Consider the following 18,746-nt stretch of genomic DNA (forward strand, 5'->3'; position numbering starts at 1 on the left):
CCCGTACAGGCCAAAGTTGCTGTCATTGCTATAGGCATGAAAAGTATCCTCCTGGGAGTGATATCCAACAAGTTTTGTCCATGTCTCTCTTGAGCTGAATAAACGCATTTTTGGCCCCTATTTTGTGACCCCAGGCTGAACGTACAGGCTGTGACCCGGCAGCAATATGGAATATTGAATCTTGGGCCTATACTAACATAATCAGACCATCAAACCTTTTGTCTCTTCTGAGCTGAATAAATTGTCTGGGCTCCTAGTCTATAAGGCTTGAAATACTAGGAGTTATCTTCTAAATACGGGCGTATAAGTGGTATGGTGGCATCTAGTTAAATGCATTGTTATTATTACAAGTGGAAAGGGGTATACGCAATACGGAGGAATCAAATTCAATTTTTTCTTCTGGATTATGTTTATGACAGTGAATTATTGTACTTCTGCTCACCAAAATCTTTGTATAGTATTGATGTGATATTTTTAGCTGTGAAGATCATCTCCAACTCCACTGCCACTCGCACACCAATAGTTGTTCATGTTACTGAAAACGCATCCCCGTAAAGTCGCCAGTCCTATATTCGTATATATAGGAATCATCAGGAACTTAACACGGAAATATAATTCAAAACATTTTCTTGTTCGACATCTTCTTTAAATGACACAGTGCAGTGGTATCGTTGCAACCTGGTGATTTACATATTAAAGCTTCCAATCGACATTTCCCTACACTTTCAGTAATTAGCACGTCTTTGAGTACGTCTGAAAACTCGATACTTGAAGTACGTCAATGAGGAGTTGAACTTAAAAAGTTGGATCTGCATGAAGACAATTTTGAAGTGCCGCTAAGCAACCCTGATTAATTAATACTGTGCAATTATTATTCTATACGGGATTTTATCGTCTAACCTGAACATGAATCGTGATCATCTTGCGTTGTTTTTATTTGTTGTTATTGTTCACGTGACGCTGTCATCTTGCCAAAGTAAGTTTGAATTGACTTTGAACAAGCGAAGTTGTATTAAACACACATTTTGAGGCACATTGTAATTATGTAATATACACACACTGCATACACTCTAAAAAATAGTTTACTAAACACTGAGTAAAAAGGTCACAGCTCAACAGGTGAGTAAAAAATAACTCAACATTGTGCTCATATTAGGTCACAACTCAACAAATGAGTAAAAAATTACTCAACATTGAGAAAATTACTCAACATTAGTAATTTTTTACTCATTTGGTGAGTTGTGACCTAAATGAGCTCAATGTTGAGTAATTTTTTACTCAACTGTTGAGCTGTGACCTTTTTACTAAGCATTTAAGTGGGTCAAATGTTGATGAAATTCCACAGAATAATCTTTTATTTCCAAAATGAACCCTTATATTACAAAACCCTTTATACAAAACATAAGAAATCGGCTCATTTCAGTTTGCCTGAACCCCCCCCCCCTTTGTCGGATAATATTCGAAAGTAAAATTGATGGATATTTGGTTGAAATAGTCAATAATTCAAGGTGTATAGATGTCATGTTAAGTCTGTAGTAGCATGCTTGTGGACTCTTTGTATTAAAGATACATTCATTTCGAAAATGGCCGATAGGAAGTAGGCCTATAAGCGCGTTACTTAAGTGTATATTTACAAAGGAAAATCTAAAGTCCCGGGTCCAAAGTCCAATGTAAATAATTAATTCGTGTGTGTCATGTACGATTGTATTAGACCGTTCCGATATAATTAGACAATTTAAGGTTTTAAATCGGGATTCCCCAAACATGGCCATGTGTCATGGGGGAGGCAAAGATATTTTGTCACGTCGTCGGAAGGTGGCGTAAAGATTTGTTGGCGCAATAAAAGGGGAAAGGGATAGCGAGCGATATTTGGCAGACTATTTTGAAAATTAACCACACCGGAGTACGTATTATTGCACAACCCCTAAATAACAATAGTAAATTTGAAGAGAAAACTAATACATCAGTCTTGATAAAAATGCATCATAACTGAGCAAGACTGTCATGAAGCCGGTGTGATATGTATTTTAAACATTAAACTGCAAGTGCTTTGGAATTATGTTTCAATGTCATCTTAATATTCCGGGTATTTAAGTTATGGATATGTCAAAACATTTAAATATCCAAATATATAAATCTGCTCTCACACGACTTTTAATGTCTGCATATCATTCATCAAAATACCTGCATGTACATGAAAAAGCACTGGTTGGGGTATTATATACCCATAATGCCATTTGGTCATGTTTTACCCACAGTGCAACTTGCATAATTTTGTCAACTGTCTTGATCGTTGAATACCTGTAATACTAATACTGCATTGTGCAACCAGAAATTTTGATTTCCCCTTTTTATACAAATGTTAACTTATAGGTACATTCCACATCATATACATGCAGATCGTTGGCATAATTTTCAAATCATATCACTGTTATGAAATTCTATTGGTTTATAGTTTTTATCTTTGGTTCACTATTTATATTAACTTTTTAAAGTTGCTATAAACTTATTTTATCTAAACTGCATCATGGATTTTTTCCAGCATCTTGCTTTGGGAACTAAAAATATATTGCATTGTCGCAATATGTCCAAGGAAAAAAGTATAATAAAATACGAAAAAAAAAAAAAAAAAAAAAAAAAAAAAAGCACTGGTTGTTTAAAAAAAATCGACATTGAAAAGTGACCAAGTTTTAAGAAACAAGTTTTGAATATAGTCATATTTTTATTTAATAAACTGTTGCTAAAAACACTCATTATTTTATTACTATTTTCATTTTATTATTACTATTATCATTATTATTATTATTATTATTATTATTATTATTATTATTATTATTATTATTATTATTAGTGTTATTGTTATTATTATTATTATTATTATTATTATTATTATTATTGTTGTTGTTGTTGTTGTTGTTGTTGTTGTTGTTGTTGTTGTTGTTATTATTATTATTATTACTTTTATAATAATAATAATTGTTTTTATTATAATTACCAGATCAAACCTCCTGTAATGCTGCAAGAAACTGCAAGGAGTGTTTAAAACGTGACCCCGCATGCGCATGGTGTACAGATGACGTAAGTATGCTCAGAAGATAAGAAAGTATGAACAAACATCACTGACTTGAATGTCATGATAATTAGAGAATAAAGGTATTGTTTTTAGCCGCTGGAGTGCATCTATCGTCTCATATAACACGGGCGACATCATTATTTTAAGTAAAACAACGAGGCGAAGCCGAGTTGTTTTACGCCAATCGGTTGGTTCAAATAGCGAGTACGCGTATTGCGTCGATGCACACGCGCTGACCCGTGTGATATCGTGTCATATCGCACGGGTAAGAACCAATAAGATTGCAGGAACGTTCTCAAGTGTTTAAGAATTTTCCATATTTCACATAAATTATTATATATATATAATGAAAACTCATTCCTTTTCAAGAGCCTATTACAGATCGGCAACCAAGTAAAGATCATGAAATGCGTAATATGGTCGTGGAGTACTGTGGCTCGGGGTGCGACACATGTGTAGGGGGGGGGATCAGGAATGTGCCCCTCATTTAGGTAAATAAGGCCCAAGCCATTTCGTTCATGCACCATTTTACACTATTTTGCTTTAAACAAAACGTTTACGGGAGCATGTCCAAAACAGATGCCAAAACGGCCACTATTTTTTAAATCCATACGCAGAGGTTGGCTGAAGGGAGTGCTTCCCTGGTAAGTCGGACAATTTAAAAAACGAAGGTCCAATTTACCGTTTTTCAAACCGAATGTGTAGTAGGCCTAGTACAGCAGCATGACCAAAACAGAAGCCAAAACGGCAACTAGTTTTTGTACCCAGGGAGGAGGTGTGCCGACTGAGCCCCGCAAAAACAATATAAGCTAGGAAGTTCAAACTTGAGTTGATTCTCTTAATTATAAATAACTTTCACTTGGTCATAAAAAGAACAACATTTTAATAAGGGTGTATGCGTAACAGCTTTTAGGCTGAACAGCGCCCTCGCATCCTAAATTGGAGCTTGAACTCACAATATAAGATACAATTCTGGTACAAATTGCATAAATGGGTCCAGTGGTCCCCAACTACATGTATGTCAATTATCATTAAAATCATCACACAATATAGACAATTATCAAAATATTCAAAAGAGTGTAAAAGAGGAGGGGGGTCAAAAACGAATCCTCTTCTATGTCGTTTTTTGGCCCGCACCATCTCATATTTCAACCGATTTTTTTAAACATGTCAAAATGCTCAGGAGGATGGGCAGCTTAAAATAAAACACTCCCCTAAGCTTTCTGAAACAGCACCCGGGGCATTTTCAGGCTGTTTAGCTTATGCCTATTAAAAAGAAATCTGAAAGTTTGAAAGAAAGTACATGAGGAAGTGAAAAAGTTAAGAAACTCTAAATTTACAATGAAGACAAAAGATGTAAAAGTGAAAGAGGTATGAGGAAAGGAAGAAATGAAATGAAATGAAGCAAAAGTTGCATTGTTCAAAATGGTATCGTATCATATGTTTCTCTCAGAGAATGATGTACAGCTGTTCACTTCCTGCACTATTGTTTATTATCTATTGAAATGTTGGCATGTAAAATAAGTTTCACAATATTTTTTTCTATTTTCTATCGTATCAGATCTGTAAAACTGAAACCCATTAGAAAAAGTTAGAGGACATCTCCCATTCACCCATGTGTGGTGAATTGACTACGTAATAATCACATACTCACGGGTATAGGCCAATTGCACGTATCCACTGTTTTCGAAAGCCGCATCTTTGCCGTAACAAATGTATTTAGGCCAAAATATCACAATTAATATTGATTTGAATATGTTATCTTCATATACATGCAACAAAATTAAAAAATTAAAAAACAGATACAGGCACCTGATGCAATTTCAACCAAGCATTTCAGTGTTTTGTAGTGAATGTGGATGTGGATGACGGCTTGTTGCCATTCATACTACAGTTCATTCATAAAAAATATCAAAGTCACTCGAATGTATCGACTATCGGGCATATTCTAGCCAAATTTGGACACCGTCCGACTATTTTTCCTATAGGTACCTTGCAATATTGATATAAAATTGGATCGGTTGAGCCCATATTTATTGGTCGAGCTATGAGTTTTAAAATATTGGACGAGACGTAGTCGAGTCCAAATATTTTACAACTCATAGCGAGACCAATAAATATTGAGCGTAAAGCATCAATTTTATCATTATTATGTTTTGGATCCAATATTATCACAACTTGGATCCATCAAAACATAATAATCATAAATATTGGTCAGAATGCCCATATTTGGCATTTGGCAAATACACGAATATTATACACAGAAATATAAGATAGAAATTCCCACACACGGAAAACAGCTAGCTCCTCTTTTGATGTTTACTGAGGTATGGCGAGTGTGGCCTTCACCATGTAAAATTGGGAAAGCTATTTAGCATAACAAAGGGTTAGTTCCCATTACACTGTGGACCACGGAAAGTGGTTATTTGCATAGTAAATACACTATTAAATCACGGCGAGATATAAATTGGGTGATGATGTCATAGCTCATTAAGGTTAAATACAATGGATTTTCAAGGCTTGATTCCAGAGGGGCGTAAGTTAATAATAGAAACAGCCATGCAGAAAAAAAATGAACTCAAGCGTATAAATCTACATGCAAAATGACCACGAACCTATGAAACCGTGGCACGTGAGTCATCCTATGTTGCAGAGATAGGGAGGGAGGGCGCAACCATGATAGGGGCTGCCGGGTGGGGGAAGCCGGTTTCTGCCATTTTTCTATGGTATTTTATAAATTTTAATTTTTTTAAATATTATCCTCAGATGATATATGTCGTGAAATAAATCAATGCCGCTATAGACTAGTAATAGGCCTAGTAGGCCTACCCTGATTATGCAATATATACAATATATTTAGACTAGTCGGCCTATTAATGAATTATACAATAATAAAAAAAACCGGCAAAAACAATCAATCACTGCAGTCAGAAAGAAATAAACGAACAAGAAAGAAGACAGAAAAAGAGAAAGGAAAAAAAAAGGAAAAAAAAATAGAATTAGATCACACAGGGACTCGAAAGTCGAACCCGTACTAGTTGACCAGCTCAAAACAATTACATAGATTCGAGGAGATTATCAGCCAAGCGCGCTAGTCGATTGCGCCACCGAAGCAGCTTACGAATTCTATTGGTCTCAAACTGACTACATGATCAATAGTGCATGCAGGCTGTTATGATAAACAAGCGCATTCCTCCGCAAAGTCGGACGCATCGATGACGAAAAAAAATCGTTTTTTTTTCAAAAGTAGCTTCAATTAGGAATGAAAATCAAGTGGTAGAGTAATCGACAGACAGTTGAGAAATAATGTTGGTAGTTAGATGTCAAAATTAACGTTCAACAATCAAGATATCGATAATGTAAAAAAAAGCAGTGTTTTCTCAAGCAAGATTCTCGAAAATGTTCCCTAAAAATGGGCTTTTAAGATTTAATCGGTACTGTATTTGGTTCTTCCCCATGGCAACATTATTTCTTTGATCGATTTGTAGTAGAATACAAGAAAGAAGAAAACAATCACTCGGCGTGGTTTTATACGGGGCGCACATTTGAAAAAAAAACGTCATGGAACGCGTTTTTGATCTTGTGAACATGGTGCGAAAAAAGGCTTTAAACGAATGATTTTCAAACTTATTCTTAAAATTTGTATAAACACACAAAGAAAATGTTAAGCTACATCAATGCACCAACATTTCACTCGCTGCGATATCTGGTTACTGAGAAAACTCTGTTTTAGAGAACAACTTTATACGTCTTTTATACGTTTTTTATACGTTTCTTAGTGTAACCTTAAAGTTCGTCAGTCGGTGTATTGCAACTTGTTGTAATGCATGTTTTTTCACATGGATATAATCCTAGGATTATTTGACTATCTAAACTACGCTTTCAAATGTAGATTGACTCGTTCGATTTCGCTGCTCGTGAATATTGCACTGCACTGCGAAACTATTTAAACACTTCTTTTGTATACTTTGATCAGGTAACTTCAAACCAAGAGATTCTGTGGTCACACGATTATATAACAAAACTGAAATGAAATTCGAAACTGCTGTCTAAAGGTTTTAAGTTTCTAACAAAGGGTACAGACAAAGGTATCGGTAATAATGTCAGTCAATAGCTTGGGCAGGATAATATGAAACCACGTGGACAAAAACCAAAACCAATCCGAAAACTTGAAATGACCGATTGTCAATTACGAGGGCCGGTCAAAAAGTTCGTAGAACTCGGTATGCTACTTTGTCGCACGGTATTGAATTTGGTCTCATTTGAAAGCTTGTTCCTTCAAAACATTACTGCAAAGATATTATATGTTTGTGCATCGCTGTATATGGGCAGGACACTCTTCAGAGGAAGCCTACCTCCATGAATTCACAGGTACTTCCAGAAGTGAATACAGGGCCATCATGGAAATTACTCCCGAAGGTGGTGAAAACTCGAATAAACTTTAACAATGTAGAGTTGTTGTAAATGGTAATGAAGTCCTTGGTATTCAACAGCAACGAAATGGTTCTTAGAGTTCATGAATGGAATGAGCGTCCTTGAAGATCATCCAAGGTCCAAAAGACTTGCTGACGTCACCACTAATGATATACGCGCTGGTACAGTGGCATTGATAATGAATAAAGAGCCAAATAAGAAAGATGAGATAGCCACAAAATATGACAACTCTGATGAATGTGTTTTCTATATTAATCCATTAACATTTGGGTATTCCAGGGTGTCTTCTAGATGGGGTCCCGGAATCTTCATGCACAAAATTGATACCAGTTGACATATTCAGGTCCACACCTTCTATATACTTAGAATGAGGACCAAGGCAAGTTTAATCTATATGTGACTAAAGGTGATAAGGCATACATTAATCACTGGAATTATGAGTGAATTTAGTGGAAGCACCTGGATCTCACACCCCTAAGAAGATCATCACTCGGTCACCGTAGTTCAAGGTCTTCATCGCTGTTTCTGAGATCCAAGGATAGTCTTGATGACAGATCATTTGCCAAATGAAAGTACAATCATAGGGGTATATCATACAATTTCGATAGCAAAATTGGGGCAAGCCATCATGTGAAGAAGGTTGATGGTAGGAATGTGGCTGTTCTCGGATTGTGTCCTGTACGCTATTCTTAGTTTGTCAAGCTGCCATTCACGACAGAGGGGTCAGTTAATTAAAGTAACCATATTGTGGTTCAGGCATGACCTCCAGTTAGTGAAACCTATTTTAGAATTTTAAGTCCTACCTTCATAATATCAGGTTTGCTGGTGATCAATGCTGGTGAGCCTTCACTGAAGAGTGGCTCATGGAGCTTTCGGAAGACTTCAAGGTTTCAAGGAAAATTGCGATGGGTACATTAAGCAATTATTATATTCATATGCAATCTTTTTACTGTCACGCTCAAAGAACGCTACAATAGCGTTTTAATATGAGGGGATGAAATGTCCAGGGGGATGAAAATGCGAGGGGATGAAATGTCCAGGGGATGAAAATGCGAGGGGATGAAATGTCCAGTTACCACATTAAGGTATGTAGTGACCATGCTAAAGAGAGAGATAGAAAGAATTTGGCTAGTACTCTTTCAAGTACCTTGTTCTACGAACTTATTGACCGCCCCTCGTATTTTGATCATATGCTCGAAATATACGCAGCGCCTTTATGGGACGCTGTTTCTTTATTCAAAATACGATATCACTGTACTTACTGGAACTTACGCGAAATTATAGATTCCAATCGTTCAAGTGTTACGTCAATCATTTGTGACCTCACATTTCCGATTATTTTGTTTTTACCAATTCGAATGCCTAATCAGTGTTTTTATGTTTGATAAATCACATTGTTCTTTATTTTTCTTTGTTATTACTATATAGGTCTTTAACATAAGATGTGATTTGGAGGACAGTCTTATCACTAGTGGGTGTTTAAATGTTACCAATCCACGAGGCTCATACGAAGTTATCAAGGTCAGTGATCATAACAAGTTAATACACACACAAATTGATCATTATTAAGTAATGGGTAACATTATCAAGTAAAATGGAGACAAACATTGTGGCTGGGAAAACATACTAAACACCTCAAAAGAAATAAGTCCCCCTCTGAACATGTCGTCATAACATCGTAAAGTTTCGTTTTGTGCCAACAAAACTAACTTTGAAATAATTATATGACTGTTTACTAAGTGCTGTGTGAAAATGAGAGATTTCCATGACTTCAGGGCTGAATGAGCCTAAATTGAAGACAAAAGTGCCCTTTCCAAAAGTCACAAAGTAGGCCTATGCTTGTTAACTGCAAGGCGTATTGGGACAAGGAATGGAACTGACCATCTTACAACTCACTGTGCTGAACTCTGCACCAAGGGGATTTGCATGGCTGAATGATCAAGAATCGATACACATTACAGTAAATGTTCACTTGGTGAGGATTTTAAACTGCACTCAAACACATGGGGTTTTCCATTAGTAACAAGCCATGAATCAACTTTTGTGACAAGCATAGGCCTACTTTGTGACTTCAGCCCTGAAGTCATGGAAATCTCTCATTTTCACACAGCAATTAGTAAACAGTCATATAATTATTTCAAAGTTAGTTTTGTTGGTACAAAATGAAACCTTACGATGTTATGACGACATGTTCAGAGGGGGACTTATTTCTTTTGAGATGTTTAGTTTGGATGTTATTTCAGCTTGTGAATTATTATGATTAACAAGTAGCATTTGCACTAGTCTCCGTATATATACAGGGTGTAACAATAAAATTTGTACAGTTTTGAAAATAGAATGACACAAGTATGCCGCTTAATTTTTGGTTTGATATTTATATGGCTATCAAGATAATTTCTTTAGCCACCAGATAAGCTTTGACCCAATAAAATTGATGGCATACAAGTGAAGATATGGCCAATTATGTAACCTAGTCTTAAAACCGCTTGGGCCACTTTTGTCTAAGTGTTACAAAAGTGACTGAATAGAGTTGAACCATAGACCAGTTGGACGGTGCTCTTAGGTAGTTTCAAACAATGGGGTATTCGAAGTGGTAAAATGATTACATAATCCTTGAGTTTTTGAAAGTTACAACTAAGCACTGACATAACAACCTCATTTACTAGAAAACGTGGCTGCAACTCAGCAACTTCTATCCCAATTCACGTTAGAAGACCGTATTTTTATGGTTGTGACATTCGGTAGCACATGGAGTCAAGCAGAAACCATAAGATTGTTTATAGCTCATTTTCCAAACTCACATCTTCCATCAAAGCTTACAATTACATATAACTGTGAGAAGTATGTAGAATTTGTTAACAGAAATGCTGGCAATAGTGGTCGCCCCAGAACAGCTAGAAGCCCAGCTGAACTTAATTTCAAAAGTTCATTGTTTTGTACTAATGGATGCAAAAACTTTATAAGGTTTAATCAATGATATCTCAGGAATATGAGAAATTAATGTACTTTATTTTAATTTGAAAGAAATTTCATGACTTCATTTATAGATTTTAAAGAAATATCGTATTATTATTACTAGTATTAAGTTCATGTTAATTATATAAAGAAACATCACTTATAATTCGTTTGTGTCAGTTCTTTAATGCACGATAAGTATTTCTATGCGGTTCAAACTTGATATGCCCAAACATAGCAAAAGTGGCCCAACACGTTTTCTGGACGATTTAATTAATTGGACATAACTTTTGAACCCAAGCCAAGATATCACTGATCAAATAGCATATAAAATTTGTGCCATAACTCTTTTAGTTTTTGCGTGAGAAGTCAAAATGTAATTGTACAAATTTTATTGTTACACCCTGTATGTTGTAACACACAACAGAAACAATCTTGCCATTTCAGTGCATATTAGTTTTAGTTTAGATTGGGATATTGATATGTCGTTTCCTAAAAACATTTGTTTCCCGAAACTTAGGAAAGATAGTGGCTAGATATGGTTGTAAGATTTAATATTCAAAAAAGATTACAATCTATGTAGAGGCCTCTTGGCAGGTTTTATTTCTGGTAATGTTTTTAAATTTACGAACAAATCGATTTGTGAGAAGTCATAAAATGGCAATTTACCATTGGGTGGCAATTTATTTCCAGCTTTAATTGCTCTGTATCATGTGTATGCTTTACACAGTTTCAGATCAAACACTTATTTCACTCTGTTGCTATGTTAGATAAACTGAAACTGATTTTCAAGATGGTTATTTCCGAGTGTAGTTTTTTGCAGAAAATTGTTAATTGGAAATCATAATAGCTTATTTTCACCAATTAAGTTTAATTCCGAAATGTTATTTCTTTCCAGAAAAAAAAATCGCTTAATATGCAAACGATATTTAAACCATAAAATGGTTTAACAATACAAATTACTAATGCATTTTAGGACGGGTTGGCATATTTTAGGTACACCTGAACTCTGACCTCTTTTTGGTAAAAAATGCTTTACTAAAATTTATTCAAAGTATTTTCAATATGATAACAATGCATTAATAATTGAATAATTAATTATTAAAGGAAATTTCCCGATAAGTCAGACAATGCATTGCGAATTTGTAATATTGATATCGCGAATGAATGATTTAAGAGTCGGAATAGCATTCACCGGCAAGATTCCTCTCGGGAATACACATTTTGTTCATGCTCTTTGAAATGACTGATTTATGTTTTTAGGATGAACCTCTTGGAGATGCAGATACTTCGCCTATAAATAAGACAGTTCAAGTGCAACCTCAACACATCAAGCTTAAATTAAGAAAAGGTAAGGAGAGGACATGTTTGTATAAAGGGTATCAGCTAGGTTTCATTATCATTGAGGTATAGGACTTTTTATTTTTTCGGAGAGGAGCAGGTAGGACAACTTTTTGATTATATTTCTACATGTTCATACTACATACTCTGAAAATTTTAGAAAATTCGCACGGGTTTTTTTTTTAATCATATTTTTGTTCCTAAAATGGGGGTTATAACGGGCACTCTCTCCATAGGGCTACATGTAAAGACCAGTTATAGACAAATGGCCCTAAAATAAAATGGACTCGTTCATTTTTCCTCAAATTTTGCATATGATGTAGATTTAAAATCTGGAATGTAATGCAAGTGGTGTCGTTGCTGCTCTTCTAAATTCATTTTTAAAATGTCCGCCCCAGACCAAGGTGGGAAAAACAGTTACATGCTTGTGTTGGTAATAATGTACCCGGCAGCCATTCGGCTGGTCGGCGGTATAACTTTTGCCCCATGGACATTTTGCCCTGTGTTCCACTGTATTAATGTACCTATATGATATGCAGCATGTAGCCCACGGTTTGGTATTATAGTGGTTTTTTAATATTCATTTATTCCTGTTTAGGGGAGACACAACGAATCACCCTATTGGTGCGTCCTGCTGAGGATTACCCATTGGATTTGTATTACCTCATGGATCTCAGTAAATCTATGGTAGACGATCTGAAAAATCTGCGAAACCTGGGCTCAGTTCTAGGTAGGTTTTCAGGGGAGTTGTTAACTATTTAAAGGTGAAAAAATAAGCCACCGACCTCAAGAGAAAGGAAACATAAGGGTATTATCCGTGATAGGTGTGCTAATAATAGCCTACTATGCAAGTGAAGGACCGGAAGTGATATAGTAAGGATATAATTTAGCATTTTAGTGACTAGATATTCGCGTTAATTTCATGATAAACTTAAAATGCATTGAAAACGCCAAATTGCAGTCACAAAATAATTATATAATATTAGGAAATCGCCAAACCGAATGGTAACGTAGGTATGTGGAAAGAAACTGCAATAACAATTACAACATATGTGCCCAAAGAGTTGTCTTTGGCATGTCCCATTTTTTGAAATATCATCAAAATATCAAGTTTTGGAAAAACGCCCCAAAATTTAAAACAAACACGAAACTTCCAAAATAAATACATATTCGCACTTGGCGGCCCAGTCACTGCCTGCTGCTGTGATTTGGGGTAACTCGTTGCTTCCTCTTTCCAGATACCTATACTTCAAGTTCGCCCATACCCCACGCCTTAATGCCAATAGATAATTGTCAAAATGAAATTTAACTCCTTAATGGTTTACTTTTTCATGTTAGTTCATTATGCCACAGTTCATTTTCCTTGCGTGGGTTTAACAGTTCAAATTATTTAGGTCGAAGTGTGTGGTGTTGGTTTTATTTCTTCTTCTTTTTTCAGCACGTGAATTACAGAAACTATCAAGTGACGTTCAAATGGGGTTTGGGTCATTTGTTGATAAGGAGATTTATCCATACGTGTACACGGATCCTACAGAGTGAGTGAACTCTTCCTATTTTCTTTTGTTTCCTTTTGTTCATGAAAAACGGTGAACCTGCTCTCGTGGCCAAGTGGTTATGGCGCATGTCTCGTACAACTGGGGTCCTAGGTTCAATTCCCGACAGGCTCACTTATCTTGTTTCCTGCTTTATTAATTGCTCGACGCCGAAACTTGTAATATCATCATCGTTTTATTTATTTCAATTTCAAGAATTACTAAACCGTTCACATGAATATTCGAGAAATCACGGTAGAAAGTGATGAACATTGTGAGCATGTTAAATTGTGGTTACTCCTTCATGTAATAAATCATGAAAACTAGTTCAGTGTGAAAACTTCATTGAAGGATAAATTACCATCGTCCTTATCATCAACATTCATCATCTTCGTCATTTTGTAGAGTATCGTCCATAAGTTTTTTTTTAAGTATTTTTAAATGACTTGTCTCAATTTCACTTTTACCAAAAGGTTGGAAGAGTCGTGTAACCCCCCTGATCTACCTCCAGTATACACATGTGCCCCAGCCTATGGCGTCAGGAACAGTCTCAGTTTAACTACTGATTTGGACCAATTTCCTGTAAGTCAATTCGATAAAGTCTTTTCAAGTTTTCAGTTATTTCACGGCTGTTTGATGTATATAGAATTGGCTTCATTATTAACTAAATGCAAACTATAGATGGCGCTATTTATCGTAAATCATATTTCTTTATTTGCAAGGGTTAGGTGATTAATACCGCCATTAAAACAGCTGGAATAGGTGAAACAAGCAGCAAGGAAAAAATTATTTGTATTAAAAGCTTGAAAGGGTAATGTCCAGTAACTAAATAGCGCCACCAATTTTGGCATTAATACATACATTTTATATCCGAAAAAGCTTTAAAAAATACTATAAAAGTGAATAATTTTGTAAAAGAGGGGAAATTAAAGTTGAGAACGACTCAAAAGCATCTGTTTACATTAGCACGATATCACCTTTAGCGGGTTAAGCCTAAAATTTAGTTATACATGATGTTTTGTTTGAAAAACTAATAAATGCTCCCATTAAACAACATATTTATGTTACTTCCGATTTTGGTTTTGGTTTCCTTCTGTGTCTCAAATTTGATTGACAATGCTATTTTGTCATCCCTCCCCTTGTGCTGCTAAAAATTAAAACGCCATTTTGTAAATAGGCGGCAATTTCTTTCATTTCAATACGATTTAAAATTTTGATGTTCAAATACAAAGCATATGTTGGATTTCTCTACCGGAAGTCAGTGTGTAACGAAATTCTTTCCCACAAGGTAATAGGCATATATTGCATAACAATAAAACGAAACAGTATACTTTAGCAAATTTTCGGTACCACGCGTACCTTCTTGCATAACAATAGATACAGTTCAGATTCTGTATCTGATTCCGAGAATCCGAATGAGAGTTAAACCTGTACACCCTTCAAGACAACACGGTGGGCACTTTCAATCACTTCGAAGATACACTGAAATGTGAAGTTTTTGTTTGGTTTGGTGTTGTTTTTTGGCGAATGTGACTTCTAAAACAAATGCACAGTGATTTATACAAGACAAGCTTCTTGAAAATGAAAAAAAAAACCTCCCCATGTTAGTGACTAAAAATCGTTTATACACACAAAAATCCTAATACTGGACTTTTGTACCAAAACTTGAGGGATGAACAGTAATTAATAGCAAGAAACACATACAATATCATATGCTAGATGCCATATTCGAGTAAAATGATAACATTTGATTAAAGGGGTATCTCGTGATCCTAGCATCCTCTATTTATGTCATTTTTCATTAGATATCCACGAAAAAAACCTATTCCCAAAATTTCAGTTGATTCCGATTTTGCGTTCGCGAGTTATGCATGTGTATTATGTGTTTTACACTGCTCCATAGACAATGCGTTGTAATTTCGTTCTGGTGCACCAGAACGAAATTCAAATTTCACGATATCTTTGCTAAACGAATTAATCTGCAAGAAATATTTTGTACATAAACATTATATTAGAAAAGTGGGGGGATGAGGCTGTGGATCACGAAATGCCCCTTTAATACCGTTACGGAATTTAATTGAAATAAAAATATTTTTTATCACAAAATCCAGGAAATGGTTAGACTAGCGAACTATTCTTCAAGTATAACAAGACCGGAAGGAGGTATGGACGCACTTATGCAGATTGCTGTTTGTAAGGTAGGTTCGTAAAATTATTTTATGTAAACATCATGCGATCTTGTGGGCTTGTGCAAAATGTATGCCTACTTTTTATTATTGTACCAGGGCCCTGACAGCAAGTTCAGAAGTATGTTACTGCGTGGAAGCGGCCATTGACCCTGTCATCGGGTATCAGGAACTACCGGTCGCGTACGGCGCACTTGAATGCACCCTATACGCGTTATTGATCGCGTGGGACGCTTGTGCTGGCGACGCGTTCGTTAGTACCCCGGCGACCCCCGCGTTGCCGTTAGCACCCGTTAGCGCCCTATGGCAGCTCCCATACGTGTGTCAATTTGTGATTCGCGGGATCTTATTTTTCAGGCTTTGTAGCGTGCAAATTTGGCTGGTCGGATTTTTACAGTAGGGGACCTGATTGTGCCACTGCTTGCTGCAAGTAGCCACATTCTATGGCAACCGATAACATATATTGATTACATTTTTCAAAATTATTTTACCAGAGGAACATTTTAAACAAATATTTCTCAAAGTCACCCATGTCATGCATGTATCATTTAAACAGTTTTTAAAACGTTTTTATGTGTGCTGGCTTATCTTTGTCGATTTCATATATCCATTTGACAATACAAAGTGTAATGAAACACCAGTTTCTTCTTTCTTTCCCTCCTTCTCACCTTCCCCTGTTTCCCCTCCCCTCCCTTCTCCATAATCTCCCCTCCCTTTCCCCTCCATTTATCCTCGCTCTCTCAAACTTTATCCCCTCTTACGATACCCCATTCCAATTACATGGCACTCCAGTTGCCTCCTCCTTAATGGCGTAGTCAATGTTTTTCTTTTAGGAGGGCGTGAGGAGGCGACTTTCAAGGGAAAATATTATTGACAAATATGGGTAAAATAGGCCTAAAACGTATAATATCATCGCGGCCAGCATCCAACTGGGGAGGTCAAGTGTGAGGACAAGATATCCTATGAAGGAGCTGTCCCTCCACTTGGCTACCGCCACTGCATACCCTGTCCACTTCCAATGCCCCCCTCTCCTTCTCCCAACCCCATTTCTTACCAACCAGACACAACCAATGACATGTTCTATTGAAAAACATATATGCACCTACTATACTCTTCCAGTATACTACACTGCTCGCTCCAGTAAAATCAGACCATTTATACGGGAACTGGGAGCTTAATCCCTCGCTGTTGAAGTTATTTAAAAAATTCATTTCGCAAACTGAATTTTTGTACTTCATGAGCACAAACAAAAGTATTATACCAAGCTTGACGTTTGGAACAGAAAATATTAACACCTATAATTCAATCAGCAATTTTCAATAACATATGGCGTGTTTTTAACCCAAACCAAATTAGATTTCCAATAATTAGGTTTTTAACTGGATAATAAGCAAATGGTAATCAATGTTGTAGTTTATGAGGAAATATGGAAACTTTTGTTCTGAAATTGACATAGTTTCGTTCATTTACGGCTCACTATAGATTTTCGCGTTCACCTCGACTTCTAGAGGCTTTAATGTCAGAGTGTTTTTGAATACATAATCCTCTAAACGTTTAAGTTTGTGATTTTGAACTGCATTTCCCAAATTATCTCATCTCTGCCTATAATCTCTAATCTGTACCGATGGAAAAAGGGATAAATGGCTCAAGCACGTATATTTAGTGTGTATGTTATATAATTATATTAAAATGTTCTCAAACAAATCCAAATAAAGGTGATGTTATTTACCTCAATGACGTTTCGTGCTGTAACACAGCACTTTCTCAAATTGAATGACCAGCTTTGACCTTTGACGTCGGCTGCTTCCTGTTGGTAGCTGACGGACGTAGGTGGTGCTGTCAATAACTGATCATAGATGTGCGGAAGGAAGTAGTTCCCACAATCCCTGTTGAGAGTATTTGCCTGCCCATTCTCCCTTATCCATATTGATTCTTTGATGTGTCTCCTTTTCCTGTTAGTTTCAATGTCTCTTATTTTGGCTTCTTCCCAGCCTATCACATGATTGTCCTCGGCGACATGGTCCGTGAGAGCGGATTTCTTAGGGGCGCTGGCGACAGATGTTTTCCTTTGGGCCCTGGTATTTGGTTTTTCTGATGCCAGGTCCGATTCAGTTTTATGTTCTTTCATCCTTGTACCGAAAAGTCTGGAAGTCTCTCCGATATAGGATTTGGGGCAACCTAGGCAGGGAATTTCGTACACGCAATCTGCTGTTGTTTTGGTATCCCGTTTATCTTTGGGATGCACCAGGTGATTTCTAAGCGTTTTGTGTGGTTTAAAGTTCGCTTGGTAGCCGTGTTTTTGAAAATTCTTCTAGTCTTTTCCGACAAGCCCTGCTTATAAGGGAGGCACACAAAGCCACGACTTTTGGTGGTTTGAGATTGGTCAATGACTTTTGGCTTACTGGGCTCCTGAACCTTTTTAAAGGCCCACTCCGGGTAGCCGCAACGCGTAAGGGCTTCCTTTATTTTTGACTCCTCAAGATCTCTGTCTTTTTCCTCGGTTACTACTTTCTCTTTTCTGTCCATGAGAGTTCGGATAACACTAAGTTTGTGTTGTAAGGGGTGGTGTGATTGGAAGTGCTTATATTGATCTGTATGTGTCTTCTTTTTATAAACTAACAGCTTGAGAGTTCCGTCTGATTTCCTGACAATTAGCGTATCTAAGAATGGGATTTGCTGATCTTCCTCCGTTTCATAAGTGAATTTAATGTTGCCGGTTTTGTCGATTTGATTTAAATGCTCAGTGAGGGGTTCTGCGGATCCTTTATTGACTATCTCCAACACATCGTCCACATAGCGTTTCCATAGCCTCGGTTTTATGTCAAGGGGGGCTGTGACGAGTGCTTCTTGCTCGAGTCACTCCATGTATAAATTCGCTACTATAGGGCTGACCGGGGAACCCATAGCCGTGCCAAATCGTTGTTAGTATATTTGTCCTCGAAAGGAAAAAAAAAGTGGTGGTAAGAGCAAATTCAAGTACTTCCATGATGTTGTCTATGGTTAGCTTAGTCCGTTCTTTCAAGGTCTTATCGTCCTCCAAACGCTTCCTAATAATATTCAAGGATTCGCTGACCGTGGTGTTAGTAAATAAGGATACCACGTCATGAGACATGAACTCTTCTCCTTCGTCAATTAAAATCTCCGCTAGACCCTCCGCTAGATCTTTTGAATTAACCACGTGACGTTGGGTCTGGCCTACCAATGGACCTAAGATACGAGCAAGTT

General features: G+C 36.6%; 1 protein-coding gene across 1 annotated transcript in view; it reads left to right on the plus strand.

Annotated features, from left to right (window-relative positions):
* The first annotated feature begins 362 nt into the window (after positions 1-362).
* LOC140162786 (integrin beta-1-B-like) overlaps positions 363-18,746 on the plus strand; it is a 32,228-nt gene continuing 13,844 nt past the window's right edge. The window contains exons 1-8 of the mRNA XM_072186085.1: positions 363-976; positions 2,999-3,078; positions 8,936-9,028; positions 11,726-11,813; positions 12,402-12,533; positions 13,242-13,338; positions 13,809-13,917; positions 15,447-15,533. Of these exons, the coding sequence (XP_072042186.1) occupies positions 907-976; positions 2,999-3,078; positions 8,936-9,028; positions 11,726-11,813; positions 12,402-12,533; positions 13,242-13,338; positions 13,809-13,917; positions 15,447-15,533 (756 nt within the window). The 5' untranslated portion in view covers positions 363-906. The remainder of the gene's footprint in view (positions 977-2,998; positions 3,079-8,935; positions 9,029-11,725; positions 11,814-12,401; positions 12,534-13,241; positions 13,339-13,808; positions 13,918-15,446; positions 15,534-18,746) is intronic.

The sequence above is a fragment of the Amphiura filiformis genome, chromosome 10 (genome assembly GCF_039555335.1).
Source record: "Amphiura filiformis chromosome 10, Afil_fr2py, whole genome shotgun sequence".
Taxonomy (NCBI): Eukaryota; Metazoa; Echinodermata; class Ophiuroidea; order Amphilepidida; family Amphiuridae; genus Amphiura; species Amphiura filiformis.